This window comes from Sinocyclocheilus grahami, unplaced genomic scaffold (genome assembly GCF_001515645.1).
Source record: "Sinocyclocheilus grahami isolate Dianchi unplaced genomic scaffold, SAMN03320097.WGS_v1.1 scaffold310.1, whole genome shotgun sequence".
Lineage (NCBI taxonomy): Eukaryota > Metazoa > Chordata > Actinopteri > Cypriniformes > Cyprinidae > Sinocyclocheilus > Sinocyclocheilus grahami.
In genome coordinates, this window is record NW_015505489.1 from 49,327 (window position 1) to 72,309 (window position 22,983).

Sequence of the window (22,983 nt, forward strand, 5' to 3'; positions counted from 1 at the left end):
GACAGCCCGACCTGCTGCTGCTGCGTATGCCCTGGCATCCGTGCAAGATGTCAAGGAGGGGAGTTTTAGAGGACATCTCACCCATAGAGAGATAGCGGTCCAGCGTCTCTCTATAGGGGCATCTTCTCATAACCGTTTTCGCGAATCTCTTCGATGTTGGCATAACTCGTTTGCTGGAATCGATGGATGCGTGAGGAAAAAATGGCCTCTTCCATTCCTTCTCAATCTTTATATGGAAAACAGGAAGAAAGGAAGGCTCACCTGAGCTGGAGGGTTATGGCCAGAAGAATAACGTTCATCGAGATACTTCGCGATGTCACTTTCTTCACCCGCTTCACTGCAAGTAAAGCCTCGCCGTGGCGCGATCCATAATTCCCAAAAGCTCATCATCCGCAGGGCAGGAGGATTTGGGAAGGCTCAGCCTCAGCTTCTTTGTCCTCCTCAGACATTTCCTGCTTTTGCTTGGGCTGATCCCAGCAGAACACTGGCCCCTGAATCAGACAATGTTAATGAAATAACATCATCCTCCAGCGACTCACTCTCGTGCACAGCCGACGATCGCGAAAGGGAAACCCCTCTTCAAACTCATCGGCGAGATCCACCTGTGATCCCCACGAGCTCATTCCCTTCCGTGCCTCAGCAGCGGCGGGTCCTGAATTGCGGGAAGCAGATGGCTGCCCCTCTTTCCTCGAAAAGAGAGACAAACGAGAGCGGAGCTTTTCCCTTGGATAAAACGCTCGCAGTGCATGCCAATTGCCTCCCTGGAGGCATCGCGTGCATGCTCTTCGCCCAAACAAACAACGCATAGATCGTGTGTGTCATCAGATGTTAAACAACGTCAACACGGATGCACACATCCTTAAACGCTTTGCTAGTGCTCGCCATAATGAGATGAATAGGGATTCCACAGAAATGCACGCTTCAAACAAAACAGTCAATAAAGACGAAGAAGAGAATGATGTGTTCTCCCGGCGCCTATTTATACTATAGTCGCACCGGTAGTGACGTCATGGCTGTTGCCGGACAACGAGTTGGTGCTTTATCAATGTATGCTTCAGACACGGGTCACGACGAGGCGTTCCCCATAGCGACCCCTAGAGGACGCAGTTCGAAGTTCCCATGAAAGGGAACATGCCTTTCTTCATTTCAATTTCCACTTCTTTCAATGTGTGGAAACAGGTAAATTAGTAAAACTTCTTACAGGTAAAGTGAACATCTGTTCTCTTAAGTACGTATGATCAGGCCTGACATAAATCAACTCCAAAGGACAGGACATCAGTCAGTCAAGCTGTTAATCACACAATTATCAAACAATTTATGAAATGTTAATAAGGCTCATTATAGATTGTGAATGGGAACATTGATGTTTGCTTCCAACCATTTAAAACATTAGTATTAATTTTGTAGAGGCACACAGAGTACAAGCCTGAATGATTCATCTGCAAGATGGTTTTAGATTTGTTTACAAAATTGCTCATTACATTCAATTTTATGCAAAAATGCAAATTAGTGATTGATTGAGTATTTACTTAAAGCACTAAATGACAGCTGATTCACCATTTTTCACAGAATAATTAGAAAAGTGGAAAAATCTTGATTTTCTTTGGGATATTGCTGGTATTTAAGGCAAGTAAGAAAATTTAAATTTTCTCAGTGAATTCTCTGGGTTTAATTTAAGGTTATTATTATAACCTTATTTATTATATTATTTAAATTATATCATTATATTTAAATGATTTGTGTCATCATGATGACATATCTTTGACCCTTAGCTAGGGGTGTCCAATCCTGCTCCTGGAGAGCAAATGTCTAAAGTTTAGAGCCAACGTTCCTCAACATACCAGCCTGGATGTCTCTAGTAATTCTAAAGACCTTGAGAAGATGGTTCAGTTGTGTTTATTTAAGGGCTAAATTCTGCAGGACAGTGACCCTTCAGAAGCTGGAGTGAACACCCCTGCCCTAATCTATTTAACACAGTGGTTACCTGTTTTTCCATCATGGCCTTCTCATACTCTGCCTGAACTACATCCAGCTCTGCTTGCTTAGCATCTAGTTCTGCCTGGGCTTTCTGGAGGTCCACATTAGCTATGTCCAGCCTGTTCTCCTGAACTGCCAGATTAGCCTGAGGATGATGAAGAGAGACAGTGTTATAAATTGATCCAGCTCCTGGAAAACAGCAGGTTAAAGCAAGGAATTCTAAAAGGAAACAAGAAATCATTTTCCACTGGACAAAACTAAAAATGATCATTGTGATGTGTTGCATGGGTAGATTTAGGTACACAATGTATAGGGCCATGTCCCTAACAAAGTAAGGAGACTACTGAATAACCCCTATAAATATTTAGAGCATAGTTCTAACTTAATGTAGCTAACTAAAGTCACAAAAAGCAACCAATTGCAGTCTGAAACCTAACTGTTTTGCAGTAAAAATGCAAAGTTTTTACGAGCAAAGAAACTGCATTTGTATAATTTCATAAAAAATATGCAGTTCTAAATCTAATTGTGATTTTCCAGATGAAATTATACAAATTAGAAAATTATTTTACATTTTGTTTGTTTTTTTCTTCCAGTTTTTAAAGAGCTCCAGGTCTGCTTGAGCGCAGGGCTGCACATTTTATCACAATATTCATAATGTTTTATCACAATATTCATATTTTTTTTCCCACAAACGTTTTTACTTGCATTTGTTGCTTGGTGAATGTTAAATTTGGACACTGTACACAACTATTAATGTGCTTCGACAAGGTTACACACACTGGTTCACATTTTTTAAAATCGCAGCTGCACAAAGTAATTTTGGTCAGAAACATTCACATTAAATTCATTTTGTGAAATAAAACTGAATGTTTGGATTTTGCACTGTATAAAATATATATCAAGAAAAAATGTAAAATACAAAGTATGCATAAAAAAAACTGTTTGTGCAAGTGTGCATCTGTAAATTTTGACTTTAAGTTTACTTAGTACTTGCCAATGATAAACTCAAATAATGCCCTTGAACAACTGAAAAACATTTACAGTTTTAAAGGCCCCATGAAATGTTTCATATGTTTAAACAGCCATAATTTCTTACTTGATATTACTAGTCCAAAGAAGGTAAGTATTTCAGGGGTGGTGGTAGACAGAATTGTCTGCTTTCCAACAAAAAAAAATAATAATAATAAAGGTAATTTTTGCATGCATGTATCTGCTAAAGGTTAACCTGTCAATATATATTAGGAGTATTGAAGCTAACAAATATGAACTAAAAGCAGCTATAATTTGAATTTCTTGTGGTATTTGAAAAGTGTGCATCTGAGGTACCAGGTAACTGTTTGAAAGTAAACTATCATATCAAAAGATAATAAAATAATAAATCGTGCCCAAAGGTAAAGAATAATCAAATATCAATAGCAATTCATAAACTAATAGTTTTGACAGTTTAAGTGTTTTGACAGTTTAAATCGGGGCCTGTGAGGTTGCATCATGTAAAAACAATCAAGTGTTCTGACCTTCAAAGGAAGCACTTCTTTATTGATAGAGAAGAAGGCAGCCATTGCTTTGGTCCAGGAGCAAAGCCCTGCAACATTGCCGCACACTCTCTTGGCTGTTTCTATGTTATAGTCTGACATGTCAAAGTATGGAGAAAGGAGTTCCACCACCTCCTCATTGATGGTATCTTTGGGGAATTGCTGGAGGACAAAACAAAAGCTGGAGTAAAACAATATAGGTGTACATTATATGGAACATGTTTGAAATTATGCTCTTGAAAATGCCAATTTTATTTGATATTTGTCTGTTGTTAGAAGATACAGATTATGCATGGAACCTTATCTTAAATGCAAACAGACAGCTTTTAAAATATGTTCTACAAGATATACCAGTATGCTATGTGTGTGTGTGTGTGTGTGTGTGTAAAATGCTGTATTGATTAGCTGTCAGAGCTTAACTTATTCATGCCAGCATTTTAACTGAATTTTGTCCCAGGGCTTTTCTGTCCACTAAAATCCTAATTACTGTCACAGCATCTGTTGGCTTCGGAAAGTGTAAAGCCAAAAATCAAAGAGGATTCCCTTTCTTTCTTTCTGTTAAGCGTCAGTCTCTTTCTTTCTTTCTTTCTTTCTTTCTGTTTGTTAAGAAGCATCATAAGTAAAAAAATCCAGTTTTCAATCATGTACTGGTATCAATATTGGTACTACTACTGGTACTGCTGGTAATACAGCTAAAATAACTCCTTGTGGTTACAACTACAGTGGTGCTATATTTTAATTGCCCAACAAATAATACATGAACATAGATATTAACAATGCAGTGTTCAGATTGGTCCATTCAATCACAGTGGAGTAATAAACAAAACACTACACACTCAAAAAATGCTGGGTTGTTTTAACCCAACTCCGGGTCAAATATGGACTTAAAAAATGTATTAAAAAATGAACCCAACAGTTGGGTTAGTCCATATTTGACCCAAAGTTGGGCTGAAACAACCCAGTATTTTTTTGAGTGTATATTTGAATATTCCTGAACACTAAAAGACATGGTTTCAGCGAAAGACGCAGTTAAAACTATATTATAAACTACACAGCAAATCACTGTTACTTTTTCACATGTTAAGAGGAAATTTACATAGAATTCATAACGGCCTTGTTTAATTGTGCAGAGAACGGGAAATAGTTATGCAAACTAAAATATGACTGTTTTTGGTGCAAGAAACCTTAACTATATATGACAAGTTATATAACTTCAGGGAAAAATACCAAGAATGGTATCTAGTATAAAGACTTGTACCTGAAGACTGCCCAGGAAGTTGCCAGCAGTCATAAGTTTGAGTGATTCTTGCCAGGAGGGCATGGCGCAGTTTTTCTCAGGATCAATTTTCACTGTGTTCACTCTCCTCTGGAAGAGCAATAACACACAGTCCATAATTCGCATGATGAGGTGGGGCGGTCTGCCCAGTGTTCGCACCGTGGCAATATCTGATGGCTTTATGGTCTGTTTATATATAAACAGGGAGAGAAATACAGAAAGAAACTGAATGGCAGTAAATTAGACATCTTGTTAACATTCTGACATATCAACTAGTTTGAGGCAGCTCCGACTCATCTGAGTGGCAGCTGTTATGGCTCATGGTTGACAAAGTTTAGCACACATAAGCTTAATGAGCGATCCGTGATGGATTTATTTGATCTCTTATGAATAAAGTAGAAAGATGTATAAACCTGTGAACCAGTGGAAAGGAGTAGAGTAGCAAGGGTGTTCTAGAGTATGCTGACTTATTACAGTAAGTCAGTGATAAAAGATGAAATTTCAGAATGGACAGAATGCTAGACAATGCTATTATTGTCCCTGCTTGAATTGCTAATCTGGGGTATCTCATTTTAACATACCACCAATCAAAATATCTGTATATATATATTTTTTTGTCTCTTATGCTTTCCAAGGTTGAATTTATTTGATCAAAAATACAATAAAACAGCAATAGTGTAAAATATTATAAATGAAAATAACTGTTTGCTATTTATTATAGTTTAAAATTTTATTTAATCCTGTGATGGCAAAACTGCATTTTCAGCAGCCATTACTCCATCCCTCAGTGTCATATGATCCTTCGGAATTCATTCCAATATGCTGACATTTCTTAATATCATGTTGAAAACAATTTTCTCAGGATTATTTGATGAGTAGAACATTCAAAAGAACAGCGTTTATTTGAAATAAAATATATTTAGTAACATTCTTTAGTGTCACTCTTGATTAATTTAATAATAAATTAAAAGTATAAATTTATTTCAATCAAAAATAAATAAATAAATAAACTTTTGAAGGGTAGTGTAAATGTAAGCACTATTACTTACAATGTATGCTATATGTCCCAAACAATCTTGGTTTTAAATATTAAAGGGGTCATATGATGCGATTTCAAGTTTTCCTTTCTCTTCGGAGTGTTACAAGCTGATTGTGCATAGATAAGATCCCTGTAGAAAACGAAGCGTTTGACAGAGGCGGGGCATAGAGGACTTACAATAATGTACAGTATTTGAAAAGTAACGTGTTTTTTGAACATTAAAGCATGTCAACATATTCTGTTACACCAAATACACAAAATAATGATCTTTAAAAAAGCATCATATGACCCCTTTAAACAAATTAATTCATCTGTATAGTGTTGTTGTTGGTCTGGAAGTGATTGAGACATTGCCCTTCACAGGAGAGGTTGGAGGGTGGGATGAGAGAAGGCCTCATGCTCTATTCTCCCCTCCTTCCACCCCCAACCTCTCCAGAGCTTTTCGCTTCCATTTTTGAGCCTTTTTCAAAACTGAGATGTGAATGGCTAGTGACCCTTAATGCCTTGAAATACTTCAAGTGAAATCAAAGAACATACTGGTGTGACTTCTTTCCAAAAGGCACAAAACAAAGTTCAAAATAGCTTGCTAAAGCGAACTTTTCAGAAAATGTGCCCCAGCTGGTAAATGCCTTCAAACTACCATTGGTCCATGGCAATTACATAATAGGTAGGTGTGCTCTGTGGCTCTGCCTTCTTTAACATGGAAATCTTATCTGGTTGGTTCATGTTTAATACTTTAAAGCTTATTGTATAAATTGCTACATAAATAAATGTGACTTAATTTGACAGGAGTGGAGTGTCAAATTGCAGAGCTTGTGCAAAAATCCACATCACTATGATCAGTTGCTTTCTTAACTTGCTTTCATATATATATATATATATATATATATATATATATATATATATATATATATATATGCCATACTTCAGGAATGCCTGTGCATCCTCCTTAAGACAATTCAAAGCTGATGACTATTACGGACGCCCTATTATAGTATGCCAGTGCACATAGTGACATCATATGAGTACGGTACTGAATCAAGATGGATGTGTACCCATATATGCTTCAGAAACCAGTTACACTGAAGGCATTCCCATAGCGTCAATATCATGATGAAGCATCTGGTTCCTTTCTCAGGAAATACATAACAGTGATACATACTTTGTCTTGGCCTGATTTTGTTTAAAATTACATTACACAAGTTAGCTTTAAAAGCTTTGTGAAACTAACTTAAAACAACGTAGTGCAGTATTTCTCATATATGGGTGTCTCAATAAATCATTCAAAATGTATAAAATATCTGATTAGAATATTATGCCAAATAAGTAAAGTATATTTTAACATATAATATTTATAAGCTATAAGCTATAGTAATGAGCTAAAAGTATGTAGCTAAATTTTAGTTATTGCAACTAAACTGGAAGTGATCTGCGTCATCTAGAGCAGACATATTGAAATGTGCACAGAAAAATCAAAACAGAAAAAAAAGAGTCCCAGGTATGATGGGATGCATTATGGACAGATTCATGGGAGGGACACAGTGGGCAGGTGGTGGAGGGGAGAGGTGGGGTATGTGTTTGTGTGGTTATATGAGTGAGTGGGTGTGTGGGGTTGGTTAGAGGCAGTTGCTATCAGACCCCTGCTCGCTACGAGACCCCCTACAGCAACCCTGCCATCGCACAATCTATTTTTACACCCTCACAGGCAGCATGTAATTACACTGAAGCTGCAGGCACCATAATGCCCCACAAACATCACACTCCTCTCATTCTCTCCTCGCCAATGTTGCCATGTAATCGCTCCATATTGTTCCTGACCTGCAGTGCTGCCTCAGCCTCTTCCAGAGCAGGCCTTGCTGCCTCCAACTTCTCTTCAGCAATGGCCTTGTCTGCAGAGATGCTACGTAGTGCAGTATTTCTCATATATGGGTGTCTCAATAAATCATTCAAAATTTATAAAATATCTGATTAGAATATTATGCCAAATAAGTAAAGTATATTTTAACATATAATATTTATAAGCTATAAGCTATAGTAATGAGCTAAAAGTATGTAGCTAAATTCTAGTTATTGCAACTAAACTGGAAGTGATCTGCGTCATCTAGAGCAGACATATTGAAATGTGCACAGAAAAATCAAAACAGAAAAAAAAGAGTCCCAGGTATGATGGGATGCATTATGGACAGATTCATGGGAGGGACACAGTGGGCAGGTGGTGGAGGGGAGAGGTGGGGTATGTGTTTGTGTGGTTATATGAGTGAGTGGGTGTGTGGGGTTGGTTAGAGGCAGTTGCTATCAGACCCCTGCTCGCTACGAGACCCCCTACAGCAACCCTGCCATCGCACAATCTATTTTTACACCCTCACAGGCAGCATGTAATTACACTGAAGCTGCAGGCACCATAATGCCCCACAAACATCACACTCCTCTCATTCTCTCCTCGCCAATGTTGCCATGTAATCGCTCCATATTGTTCCTGACCTGCAGTGCTGCCTCAGCCTCTTCCAGAGCAGGCCTTGCTGCCTCCAACTTCTCTTCAGCAATGGCCTTGTCTGCAGAGATGCTGTCCACTATGGCCTGCGCTTTATCTTTGACCTTCTGAACTTCGACTTTGACCTTCTCAGCAGCCTGAGCCTTCACAGTCACCTCCTTCAACACCTGAAACAAAAATGAGAACAAATGAAAACACTAAAATCAACCTCTGACTCTGTAATAATTCTGACTCTGGGGCTGTTAATTTGTCATCCTAATGTTTCAGAGCACAGTATTGATCTTTAGTTAGCCTGTGACTGGTAGGCAGTTCTTTCACTGAATGGTTACTTTCAAGCTTTATGCAGCATGACGGATTTCATTTAGAACAGAATAGAACGTAGTAGAATGCACTAAAATATACAATACAATACATACTACAATACCATACAACTTTAAAGTAATAAAGAATCAGAAGTAGCAACAGATCTTTTCTTCTGTATTGTGATAAGAAATAGAAAAACTCTAGGGTGGGGACTTGGTTCTTAGCTCCGCCCACTGATGCAAATGTAGTGTAAATAACGAGAGAGACGAACGCAGGTTTACACAGAAATCAAACGATAAAGATGGCTCAGAAGACAACAAGACATTGTGCAGAGCCAAATTGTGGACAAACACCATCTCTGCATAACCTTCCATCAAATCCCAACATTAGGAAAGAATGGATTAGCTTTATTTCCAGACCACGTCTATAAAAGTTTGTTCACTTCATTTCACCGCGGATTTGTTTACAAACAAGACACAATTCGATGCCAGATTTTCTGAAAGACTGAAATTAAAAGACAATTCAGTACCGACTCTATTGAATCCAACAGTAATGTCGCACCACACAAGTGTGAGTAACTGTTTTTATTACCTGGTCACAATTGCTTTGTCTGTTATTACAGATCTTTTGATATGTACTAGCGTTTTTAACCTAAATCACAGCAGGGTCCATCTGTGAAGGATGTCGGCTGGCAAACATTCATGCAGATTTTTAAATATGCAAAACTGTTAGCCAATCATAGCGGAGGGCGTTAACTTCCGAGTCTACAATCTGCCATGCCTATTCATACAGAGCGTTCTGATGAGAGGGGGGTCAAAACAGGACAGAAAATAGCCTATTACTGCTAAAATATTATGTTTTTTATGTAAAAATCTTGATAACATCATAAGTGGACCTCTGAGAACAGTACAACATAATAAAAAAAGGCAGTTCATGACCCCTTTAAGTGGTCTAATTGGACAAAGTCCTGCATATGTCACCAGGAAGAAGCCTGTTATTTTCAATGGAAGGTCCAATTTCTTTAAAATCAAAATATTTGAAAGAAATTAAATCTATGCACTGATGAATTGTTCACAATAAAATGTGTAACATGCATTTAGAAAATAGAGTGCATTTTTTTATTTTATTTGCTGACTATAAAGACGACACAAGCACAATCCCCATGGAAAACTATCTTCTGAGCCTGACTAATGAGAGACTACTCGTATATCATCTGGAGAGAAGGGCAGCAATTAACACAGATCATCTTTAATAGATCATCAATGGCAGTTTTTACAAGGTGAGAAATCTGTGATTGTATTAGTTCTGAAAAGTTACTGCAATAATTTGTGATGCAGATCTGATTGAATTCTGTAAGACTGCCAGAAACACTTAAACAACTAGGGCCATTGATTGTTAAAAATAATAATAATAAATAAAATAAAATAAAAGTGCATCAACATCTTGTGCCAAGAGAGCCATGTTTTTAAAGAGTATTTCAAATTAAAAACAGTTCAACTTCAACATGCTTGGAAACCCCCTGGTTTGGCGAGGCCTATTGCCTGCAGTATCAGCAGTTGAGTTGACTGTGGAGATTTAAAAAAATAAATTAATCTAAATGAATAAATCAAATTAACAGCCTTCAAAATGGCATGTTCTAATTGCCTTGGAAAGGGAAACAAATTTTGCTTCCCATAAGGCATATAAATATTTCCCCAACAGAATGTACTTTTTTGACAGAAAAAAATGTCAAAATAAAGAGAAATTTTACTTTTACTAGCAATACATCTCGTTTGAGATTAGATTTCCAAAAGCTATAACCACAACCCACTAGGCATCCAGTGTCAGGATGCTGGTTTGATAGTGTCATGATCTTCCCCTGTCTTGTGTTTAGACTTTTGTGTTACTTCCTGTCTAGAGTGTTTTTTGTAGTCAACTTGTAGTCCTATTGTTTCATTGGTTGTCTTGATTCCTTTCTCAGGTGTGTCTTGTTACCTTGTTATCCAGTTTGCGTCTCTGTGTATAAATAGCCCAGTGTTTCAGTTAGTCTTGGTCAGTTGTTGTCTGAGTTCCTTGTTTTACCCAGGTTGGATTACTTGTTGTTTCCTGAATTTTTATTAAACTCCTGCACGTAGATTCTCACCTCTGTTTGCCTCATCTCGTCTCTGCAACGTTACAGAACAACTGACCACATTATGGATCTAGTAGGAGTTTTTTTTTTATCTAGCAGCAACTCAGAATGGCCGACCCATTGAATGCTATGTGGAGGACATGTTCCTGGATCAACATAATTTGTTGATCCTGGATCAACATAACTGTCCAAAAATATAGACTTAACCCAATCCCTACCCCTAAACCTAACCTTACCCATAATTTATTCCTAAAAACAGTGTGAAATGATAGCTGATTAACAAGGGTGTAGAAGCACCTAACCCTGATTGTAAGCCTAAAACAGATATTTCCTGAAAAGTTATCCCTCAATTCTGATTGGTTGATAGGAATGTTGTTCCTGGATCAACAAGGATGTTGATCCAGGAACATGTTGTACTTGGTGAAATCACTGTCACCGCTATGTGGAGGAGTTCCTTTTGTATAGCCACCTTATGCCTAGTGATGAGGCTATGGTAAAAGACTGTTTCTGGAGTGGACTTGATCCAAATATTAGTCTAAACTTACAAGAAGAAGACCCCAGCTGGACCCTAGCACAGTTTATTGAATTTGTACTGCAGTTTTGTGAATCCCTCCTTTACAGTAGGGGAGGTTGAGAGGGACGCTACCCCTAAACCAATGCTCTCAAGCCCTCCTGTCCCAGAAGTAATCCCCATGTCTACAGCACTTCCTATATGGGGGATGGCTTTACGGTGTGTTTGGGCTGCACACACTACCGCCGAAACTCCAGAGCCAATGGCAGCCACCGAAGGATCTCCAGAGGTGGCAGTTGAGGCTGCAGAACCTCCAGAGGTGGCGGAGCTTGCTTCAGCTCCTTGCGTGGTGGTGGCGCCCAGTTATGAATGCTCTGTCTGTTCTGTTATAGCCAAGGAGGCTGTTAATGAACTCTCTATGATTTCTATCCCTGAACTGTTTTCTAAAATATGTTCTCTGTCTCCTCTGTTCCCTTTCTATTCCTCAGCTCCACCTCTGTGGGAAGTATTGTGTGTGGATTCACTGCGGGACTTTTAATCTCCAGCTACATCATGGTTGGGGGATCCCTGGTCTTTGCCTTCAGCCTCCGAGACCCGGACTCCACTTCAGCCCTTCGACCCATTGGCTCCACCTTGGCTCCTGGCTCCCTCGTCTCCACCATGGCCGTCAGCCCACCAGCTCCGCCGGGCTCCCTCGTCCCTCCGGCTCCGCCTTACACTCCTCTGGCTACACCCCGTCCCTTCATACCTCTGGCTCCGTTGGAATCCTCCCTCCCCTCAGCTCCACCTTGGTCCTCTGTTGCTCCGGCTCCACCGCGGTCTTCCGGATCCTCGCTTTTTCCTCAGTCGCCTGAGTTGTCACCTCCGTCATGGCCCTTCGGATCCTCAGTGTCGCCTTGGCTCTGCGGCTCTCCGTCTCTGCCCTGGGCTCCTCTTCCAACGGCTCCATCTCCATCAGTCGGGTCCCTGGTGGAGACAGCCCTTCTTCCACCATGGCTCCTCCCTCCATCAACTCCACCGTGGGCCTCCATCATGGCTGCGGTCTGGACTCTGCCCTGGTCATCCACTCCTCCGTGGGGGTCTTCGATCCAGCTGTGTTTGTGTTTGTCTCTTTGTTTATTTGGGGCACATGACTGTTGTGTTTGTCTGACCATGTGTTTTGGTGCATGGTGTTTATGTTCTGTTGTGTTTAGCCATGTTATTAACTGTTAGTTGTTGTCCAGCCCTCTTCCTATCTTGTCAGTTCATTATCATCCTCATCTGTTACCACTCCACAACTGTTAGTTTCCTTTCATATTTCCCTTTATACTACCAATTTTTTATTTTGTATTTTATTTTTTTGTGTGTGTGTGCAAAGTCTTGAGCTAGATCGTGTATTTACATTTAGTCACTCATGTCTTGCTCTGTAATCTTGTCTACCATAGTTGTCTTATTTTTTCCCATTTTAAACATTGCTTTGATAGGGTGTAAGGTGGGTTTTGAGGAGCTCCCACTTGCATAACCAGTTTACTTTTTATTTTTCCTTTTTTCTTTTTTTCTTTTACCTCACCATCCCTCTAAGAGTTTCATATTTATCCCCCCCCCCCTCTTTATTTGAACTCTTTCTTTCTGGAGGTTTTTTTCCCCTTTTTATTTTGTTTTATTTATTAATTTTTGTTCCAGCTTCCCCACCTTCCTGGCTGCTGGGCTGTCTTCGTCATCCCAACATTTATTTCCCCCGCTGCCATATCCCTCTACCCTTCTCCCCACCTCACCTGCCACCACTGCCAGCTGCTCCTCTGCCTCAACCGTCATTCCTATCCTCCTGTGCAGACTGCTCTCCCTTTAATGGCTGCCTGGACTTGATCATGTCTAGCCCTTGTTTTTCTGTGTTAAATATTATTTTACCCTGCAACTTGAATCCTCCTCTCTCTGGAGCCCTGACATCCAACAGCAGGAACACCTACAAACAACCAACAGTACAGCGACCTGGTGTCACTGAGCATGAAAATCGCTGTCAGAATGAACTGTTTAAAAAGTCTGTGAAAAAAAAAATCAAGTGCAAAGATGGGCAATTTCTGACCTGTTCTGCAGTGTTTAATTCCATCCCTAATCAAACACACCTGCTTGTTATAACTTCAAGTAATCCTGAAGACTTTGTTTGGATTTTTCATGTGTGTTTGATTATGGATGGAGCTAAACTCTGCAGGACAGTGGCGCTCCAGGAGAAGAGCTGCACATCTCTGCTCTAGTGTAACCTGAAGCAGAGGCTATCCACTTGTCTTCAAGGTGAGCATGCTGTCAGTCTGCACAAGCTGACCTGCACAATATGTTGGACGTTAATAACTACTGGCCTGTAGTCTGTTATTTATTTTAAGGACAAATATCTTTTGACTCGTTTTGCCCCCAGGACACAAACATGTCGATATCTGAGTAATAATCCTTTGTACTCCTGTCCATGTACAGCAAACCAAGAACTTCAATATGGCCTGGAAAGTTCATTTCTGGGATGATGACTCAAGCAATCAATCGTGTATAGAATGAAGTGGACAGGGGAGCTGACACACTCCTGAGGGGCCTCTGTTAAAATTTACCAGGACTTTGAGAGAGTTTTGTTGACCTTTACCAGCTAACTGTGGTTAGAAGTAATAAATAACATTTTGAAATAATCAGAATTGAAAGTTATGTAGGGAGGTACACAATCGTTAACAAAAACATTTACCATATCAGCCTTCTCATTGGCTATTTGAAGTTCTTTCTCCTTCACCTCCAGTTCTTTGCTGAGGGCAGCAACAGACTCAGAGGCCTCCTTGAGTTTCTGGAGGCCGGTGTTCATCCTAATGAAACAATACACTTGGAAATGAAAGTCTACAACACATTCCAGACTCCGTAATTAATTTTTTACAGAAAATCAGGGTGGAATCCACTAAGAATGTGCCTGCTGATAGTGCTGTTTATTTGCATGGACTAACTGAATTATGCAAATTAAGTAACAATACAAATGCACCCACAAATGTCCATGCACAGTGCAATTTCAGATATTGTTGTAGGCTGTGGAGGATGCAGAATATTACTGCAATCTGGCATACTTTGAGTAGATTTTACTGTATCATGCCACAGCATCCAATCTACCATCTTATTTCCTTTGGTCAGTAATACTACAGTAATTATGCCAGGCAAATAATGTCTGGTTTTTGCATAAGGCAGAATCTGTAGTCTAATTTACATAGAAAGGTGACATGCTTGGACAAAAGGGAAAACAGCGCAGCACTATTTCAACACTATGTTTATAACATGTTTAACCTGGTTATAATGATTTTTTTTCTTGCACAAATACAGTGCACAAAAGTGGCACATCACTTTAGTGAATTCACCCTTCAAAGTCAGGACTTTATATTAATTTAAGCTCTCATCATTCTATTTCTGATTATACTGACCTATCAGCGAGAGTCTGAACCTCTAAGTGCTTTTCTTTGTAGATGGTCTTGTAGTCATGGATGAATGACAGGTAGGATTTGGGTGTGACGTGTGTGGAACGGCGGTACCTCTGAAAATAATCTGCACACTTTTCTGCCACCCCATCCTGAAAAGAGCCCATGCACTGTACCACTTCCCCCTTTACCTCGGGAGTGCAGTCTATGTCATACGTGGACAGGAAGTGTTCTGACACTAAGAAAAAACAAACGAAAAGCATGTTTTTCCTATTTCTCTGCACAATATGTATATATACTGTTTATCTAGCAATAGCTACAATCACATTCATTTTGCTACGACTGATTGCTGATGCTTTTCTTGATTGTCTTTAAATATGTTTAAATTATTGTTCTCAGCTACATTAACCCTCATGTTCTAACAGAGCAGAAGATATGTTCTCTACAATGTGACTGATTTAAACGGTTTGTGGATCATTTTGTGTCATTCCTAAATTACTTGTTTTCTGCATCAAACTTAATAGGCACACAAATTTACTCTGACAATAATTCATGGTGGCTATTTTCGGAATAGACAATTAGCATTATAAGACATTGGTTTGAGTGCTGATTTTAACAGGTAAATCTGGTCTGGGATTTGGCATTGTTTATAGATGCTGGGTCTCTGGAATTAATTGTTTTTTCATTCCACAAGCAACATACAAATCCCAAAATGGGGTCAAATGGGGCCAAAACCATTTGAAACAGCAGTAAAATATTGCCACTCTGTCAAACCAGTCATTGTATGCTCCATTCTAGTTTTGTTTGATCCAGAACACAAATTTCAGTAAATGCACTCGCTCAAAAAATGAGCTGTATCCCTTTCTTTGAAATGATATATTTTATTTATTAAGGCATTAGAATCACTGCCAGACTTTAGGGTTCCCCTTGGGTATATTGAACCTTAATGGATCTGGCATTTCAAATTACTGACCTGCGATCAGAGCATCTTTGGGCCAGCGACTAAACCAGTCCATGGTGCATCCTGAAATGAGAGCAGGAAACTTCAAAGCTCGATTACGGAACCTCTCCCCGACTGGAGAGAAGCACAGAACCACGTGAAGGTTCTGCCTCACTCTGCTCATAAAATACTCATGTAGGTTTTCATTTGTCGGTGGACGCCGTGGAAACTCTCGCTTCATGACTGGAATGAGGTCACTGATAATCTCGTCGATCTCATCACGAGCAAACAGATTGGACACCTGTGGCAGAAAAATATTTCACAGCTAATTAGATTAAACCTGGTTTCTCTGGGAATTTACAACAAATGTACAATATAGACATAATGACAGACCTGAGGGAATAAATTTACTCCTTCAAAGGAAGGGAGAAGACATTTGAATGTTCTTAGTCATTCTCTGAATCACTTAAGGGTTAGTTCCCCCCAAAATACAAAGTCTGTTATCATTTATTCATACTCATGTCTTTCCAAACCTGCATGACTTTCTTTCGTGGCCCACAAAAGAAAAACATTCTTAAGACTGTGCTCTTTTACATACAATGAAAATATGTGATTCACTATATTTGAAAATGTGTCAAACTAAAAAAGATTTAATTCAATTTTGGTTTGCTCTTCACTCAATTCTATCATATGGCATCAGAAGACTTGGAATACAGCCCATGAGTCATATGATTTTATGGCACCTTGGTAGCCCCTGGTTATGGTAGAGCAATACATGACAAAGAACAGTCTGAACAGTTTCTTCAAAACACCTCCTTTTATGTTCCAAAGAAGAAAGAATGTATTATGGATTTGGAATGACATGAGGCTGAATAAAGGGTTGCAGAATTTTCATTATTTAGTGAATCATTCCTTTGAGGTGATCGTATTCATTGGGTATTAATTTATTGAAATGAACAGATCACCTTAAATTAATTCTCTCTTATCCCTTTCAAGCTTTTGGGGTACATTAGAGTTGGGATTTTTCAAACGGTGATAAGTATTTACTTGAGTTTATCACTTTTGAGAATGTTCCAAGGAGTAATTTGTGTGCATCAGTGGAAGTTTTTTGACTTGTTAACATGGTCAGCGTCACAAGTTTGCTTATTTGATTTAGAGACCTAGAAATAGTGCATTCTCTTATTTCTTTTTTTAGTTAAGACCATATTATTTCTTCATTCTAAATGGTCAGAAACAATAAAACATTGTTTATTTCCATGTTTTAAATTACATTTGGAATCCCAGATTTTCAATGTGGTCTGATACTGCTGGGCCCCACTGTATAAGATAATGCTAATATATTATATTATGATACAACAGTCTGTCAGGAGACAAAAGCTCTCAGAAGGACTACAAATGCATTAGTGCATGACTGGAACAAGGAACATATTTCTGGAACTGGAACATATTTCACTTAAGCTTGGCTACACAGGCCTCCTGCTGCACGACAGAGTACAACACACTCAGTCTCACAAAAATAAAGCAATTACCATGAGATAAAAATGCTGGAGTCTGTCTCGTCATGTCCCTTAAATAATTATCTTGCTGTTCTGCTCTCTTTTCAGTATCTTGGATAATAACTTGCACTAAACTCCATTTGTTAATGCCTCTGTCTTCCACACAGTCTCGCCTTATCGGTTTCCCAACTAAACCCTGAGATCCTCAGTATAACTGAGGGCTTGTGTGCTTCATTAATTTTCTTGAGCAGGGCCATCTCTCCCTGGGCCCTCGAGTGCTCTTCTCCTGTGCAGTCAATTCTCTTTATGTACTTAACAGCATGATTAATGAAATAACCTTCACCAAACCCGGCTGACCAAAAACCTTTCTAAGACTTTATGACAACTTCAAAAACACCAAGAGGTACACCCTGCGGTTTGAATGATGGCCAATTATTCTCTAACCCTTTTATTTATTCAGTGATGGTGAGTAAGACACATTGGAACATAGTGCAAATTAAACACATTTAATCATTTGTAAATCTTTTTATTATTCCTGGTACTTATTCTGTGACTGGTTTCCCTGTGGCTACCCACTTACTCTCTCCCTCCCTCTTTCTTATAGGCCCACATGGAATCTTTTCCTACAGATCTCTGCAGATTTGCATAGAATTTGCCTTTCACAACATATACGCCTTGCATTTTTGTTTATTAAATATTATGCAAATTTGACTGTTTTTATACCATAATAATATTAATCACATCTTAACCATGTTTTAATCCATCTTTTTTAAAAGAATATCACATAAAACTGACTTTTCTTTTCTGTTTTTAAATAAAAGAGTTTTACCTTTAAAAAAAAGAAAAAAAGCAAAAGAAAAAAACAAAAGCAAAGCTCCCTCCCCAGTCCCCACTGTCATTTATAACTCATTCAAAAATCATCATGATAGTAATCACCTATGAGCATATTGAAGTAAAGATAAACAGTGTTTGCAAAGTAAATGTTCCATATCAAAATGGAGCCAGATGTGAATGTCAGTTTGCAGTGTATTGTGCTGATTGAATTCTTGAATTAATTGTAGGAAATCTGTAATTATTGTAAACTAAATTATGATTGTTTTTGGTGCAATAAACCTCAACATGACTCAGAAAGGAGATTTAGGGAAGAAAAAAATAAATGCTACAAAATGACAGAATTTGGCCTCTGTCCCAATCAACTTAAAAAAACCAACAAACAAATAATTAAATAAAATTATCAAAATTATTAAATTATTTTAGTTTATGATTAAGCTTAGTAAGGGCACAAGAATTCTTAGCTTTCTGTTGAAACAAAAATCTGTTATATATATAAAATATATATATATATATTTATTTATATATAGATCTAGATATATAGATATATAGATATAGATAGACAGACAGACAGATAGACAGATAGATAGATAGATAGATAGATAGATAGATAGATAGATAGATAGATAGATAGATAGATAGATAGATAGATAGATAGATTATGTACTCTTGGAATATTATACTAATGTGTCCATTCTCTTTCAACAAATGTAATTCCAAATAAACAGTTTGTCTCTCCAACTCTTCCCTCTGTCCACCCTTAGCTCTGCAGAAGTGCAGTGTTCTCCCCTGAGGTGCAGTCATGTTAAAGCAACACCTCCTCAGTACTGCTCTGTTGGCTTCAGTGTGATGGATGAAATCCACAAGTGCAGCCAATGCTCTCTGGCAGGAGTCACATTCCAGGACGCAGAGCTGCCATTTTCCCCCCTCTTTGACAAACCCATCTGTCTCTCTAATATGAAGCAATGCATCTCGTGCCTCACAGATCCTATTTATTTGTGTGTCATTACCACACAGAATGAGCTCTGTAATTTGTCAGAGGACAGGGCGACATGCTCCCTTTGTATATTTTCATTATAGCGCCTTGGGAAATCTGACTTATTTGTAGTGAAATAAAGGTTGAGTTATTAGAGGGACATACGTTGTAACCTTGGGAACACATGTAGCTTGGCTTATTTTAGCGAGTGTTCTGAAAACATCATGGAATGGCTTGTGGGGAAGTGTGTTTCTAATAAAAAGGTGGCTTTCTAATTTTGTGTTTCTATAAGCATGATGTCCGAACAGTTCTCTGACCTCTCCTGATGAAAGGACGTTGTTCATGTACTCCAGGAAGGATTCGTCCTTGATCTCGTTGTCAGTGAAAATAAAGCTGATGCCTTTGCCCTGTTGTCCAGCAGTCCTGTACAATCCCTTCAGGTCCTCCATCAGGTTGAGGGTGTTGTAGGAACTACAGAAAAACACAGCATGCAAATTAGCAGTCTTTATTCCTCTGGCAGGGTTTCCCAAACTGGGTTGGTAAAAAAAAAAAAGAAATTATAATGAATGAAATCATAAAATATGAATACAATTAATTATTTTTAAAGAAAAACAATATAAAACATTTACTTGTTTTCATGTCATGTGACCAATAAACAAACAACAAAGCACCATGAACATGCAAATGTGTTGTTAAAAACCTAGCTCATCCTCAGTTTTAGATTCAGTTGTGCACTTCTTGGCTTTCTTCCTGGCCGATAGCTGTGTTCATTTTTCTGAACAAATGAAACAAATTTAAATTCTGTTTTGTATGCATAAATACAATTAATATTACAATTATTATATTACTCAGTATATGCATTACTGCAATTCATTTATATTACAGTGTTGCCATATAGCAACATGTTCTCAATTTACTGTCAAACTATGTTGATCTATAAACAAAGTTGATCTATTAGCAAAATATTTAACTTATACTATAGATGCAGTGTGATATTTAACTTATACTGTAGATGCAACACAATTTGAAATATATTAGGAATGTATAAAAACGTGTTTAATAGAGCAATCTGAGAAGCACTTGTGTCTTCTCTGTAAGGACGACCCCAGAAACTTTTTTTTTGGTTTGTGTTTTGGATATAGCAAGAAAGTGAACAAAACTGATAGCTTGACTTTTTACAACACTGTACCAAACAGAGATGGAAATAGTTGTAAAAAAAATAAATAAAAAAAAGACCACTTGGATGCAGAGAATTGTGAGCAGCTTGTGTTTTGAACACAACAAGGTGAAATCAATCTGTTTTCTCTGGGGAACCAGACACACTCTGAGATCAACACCATATTCATTCATATCATTCTAAAATATAAGCAGCATGGAAAACATTCTCCAAATACAAGTTAAATTTCCAAAGGCTTTCCTGCTATCATCACAAACGCAATATAAAGAAAAGTGCTGTGGACACAGGTGGCCACAGGCAAAACATTCCACTCCCACCAGAGAAAATGATTCCCATATAAAAATAATCACTTGACAGATGGCCTCCTGTTTTTTATTTATTTATTTTTTTTTACAGAATTGAATGATTAACAGATATTCCCACTTTCAATTTTATCACTGAATTATGAGTTGCATGGGAAGACAGGGGTCTGATTTGAAAAAGTCCAGTCTCATTGTCTGAGTCTGACTGCACAGTTGATTGGATGAGTTCTTTCCTCTTTATAGTCAGCAACAGCAGAGTAAAATTGGAAAGTGAAGACCAGAACACTGTTATGCAGAGATACCATCTACTGGAGTACAACTAAACTGCATTACACCAGAGAAACCAAAGCCACCTTTTTATTTATATTACAGTAGAAACATCAATGATAGGGGGAATGGAGAATTTTTTTTTTTACTGTATGTACTCTTGGAATATTATACTAATGTGTCCATTCTCTTTCAACAAATGTAATTCCAAATAAACAGTTTGTCTCTCCAACTCTTCCCTCTGTCCACCCTTAGCTCTGCAGAAGTGCAGTGTTCTCCCCTGAGGTGCAGTCATGTTAAAGCAACACCTCCTCAGTACTGCTCTGTTGGCTTCAGTGTGATGGATGAAATCCACAAGTGCAGCCAATGCTCTCTGGCAGGAGTCACATTCCAGGACGCAGAGCTGCCATTTTCCCCCCTCTTTGACAAACCCATCTGTCTCTCTAATATGAAGCAATGCATCTCGTGCCTCACAGATCCTATTTATTTGTGTGTCATTACCACACAGAATGAGCTCTGTAATTTGTCAGAGGACAGGGCGACATGCTCCCTTTGTATATTTTCATTATAGCGCCTTGGGAAATCTGACTTATTTGTAGTGAAATAAAGGTTGAGTTATTAGAGGGACATACGTTGTAACCTTGGGAACACATGTAGCTTGGCTTATTTTAGCGAGTGTTCTGAAAACATCATGGAATGGCTTGTGGGGAAGTGTGTTTCTAATAAAAAGGTGGCTTTCTAATTTTGTGTTTCTATAAGCATGATGTCCGAACAGTTCTCTGACCTCTCCTGATGAAAGGACGTTGTTCATGTACTCCAGGAAGGATTCGTCCTTGATCTCGTTGTCAGTGAAAATAAAGCTGATGCCTTTGCCCTGTTGTCCAGCAGTCCTGTACAATCCCTTCAGGTCCTCCATCAGGTTGAGGGTGTTGTAGGAACTACAGAAAAACACAGCATGCAAATTAGCAGTCTTTATTCCTCTGGCAGGGTTTCCCAAACTGGGTTGGTAAAAAAAAAAAAGAAATTATAATGAATGAAATCATAAAATATGAATACAATTAATTATTTTTAAAGAAAAACAATATAAAACATTTACTTGTTTTCATGTCATGTGACCAATAAACAAACAACAAAGCACCATGAACATGCAAATGTGTTGTTAAAAACCTAGCTCATCCTCAGTTTTAGATTCAGTTGTGCACTTCTTGGCTTTCTTCCTGGCCGATAGCTGTGTTCATTTTTCTGAACAAATGAAACAAATTTAAATTCTGTTTTGTATGCATAAATACAATTAATATTACAATTATTATATTACTCAGTATATGCATTACTGCAATTCATTTATATTACAGTGTTGCCATATAGCAACATGTTCTCAATTTACTGTCAAACTATGTTGATCTATAAACAAAGTTGATCTATTAGCAAAATATTTAACTTATACTATAGATGCAGTGTGATATTTAACTTATACTGTAGATGCAACACAATTTGAAATATATTAGGAATGTATAAAAACGTGTTTAATAGAGCAATCTGAGAAGCACTTGTGTCTTCTCTGTAAGGACGACCCCAGAAACTTTTTTTTTGGTTTGTGTTTTGGATATAGCAAGAAAGTGAACAAAACTGATAGCTTGACTTTTTACAACACTGTACCAAACAGAGATGGAAATAGTTGTAAAAAAAATAAATAAAAAAAAGACCACTTGGATGCAGAGAATTGTGAGCAGCTTGTGTTTTGAACACAACAAGGTGAAATCAATCTGTTTTCTCTGGGGAACCAGACACACTCTGAGATCAACACCATATTCATTCATATCATTCTAAAATATAAGCAGCATGGAAAACATTCTCCAAATACAAGTTAAATTTCCAAAGGCTTTCCTGCTATCATCACAAACGCAATATAAAGAAAAGTGCTGTGGACACAGGTGGCCACAGGCAAAACATTCCACTCCCACCAGAGAAAATGATTCCCATATAAAAATAATCACTTGACAGATGGCCTCCTGTTTTTTATTTATTTATTTTTTTTTACAGAATTGAATGATTAACAGATATTCCCACTTTCAATTTTATCACTGAATTATGAGTTGCATGGGAAGACAGGGGTCTGAATTGAAAAAGTCCAGTCTCATTGTCTGAGTCTGACTGCACAGTTGATTGGATGAGTTCTTTCCTCTTTATAGTCAGCAACAGCAGAGTAAAATTGGAAAGTGAAGACCAGAACACTGTTATGCAGAGATACCATCTACTGGAGTACAACTAAACTGCATTACACCAGAGAAACCAAAGCCACCTTTTTATTTATATTACAGTAGAAACATCAATGATAGGGGGAATGG

General features: G+C 38.2%; 1 protein-coding gene across 1 annotated transcript in view; it reads right to left on the reverse strand.

The window, feature by feature from the left end:
- The window catches only part of dnah5 (dynein, axonemal, heavy chain 5), a 132,123-nt gene that overhangs the window by 37,902 nt on the left and 71,238 nt on the right, over positions 1-22,983 (reverse strand). The window contains exons 54-61 of the mRNA XM_016293920.1: positions 21,423-21,576; positions 15,623-15,890; positions 14,656-14,887; positions 13,941-14,055; positions 8,306-8,482; positions 4,768-4,971; positions 3,492-3,671; positions 1,985-2,122 (exon numbers count right to left, since the gene is read on the reverse strand). Coding sequence (XP_016149406.1) covers positions 1,985-2,122; positions 3,492-3,671; positions 4,768-4,971; positions 8,306-8,482; positions 13,941-14,055; positions 14,656-14,887; positions 15,623-15,890; positions 21,423-21,576 — 1,468 coding nt within the window. The remainder of the gene's footprint in view (positions 1-1,984; positions 2,123-3,491; positions 3,672-4,767; positions 4,972-8,305; positions 8,483-13,940; positions 14,056-14,655; positions 14,888-15,622; positions 15,891-21,422; positions 21,577-22,983) is intronic.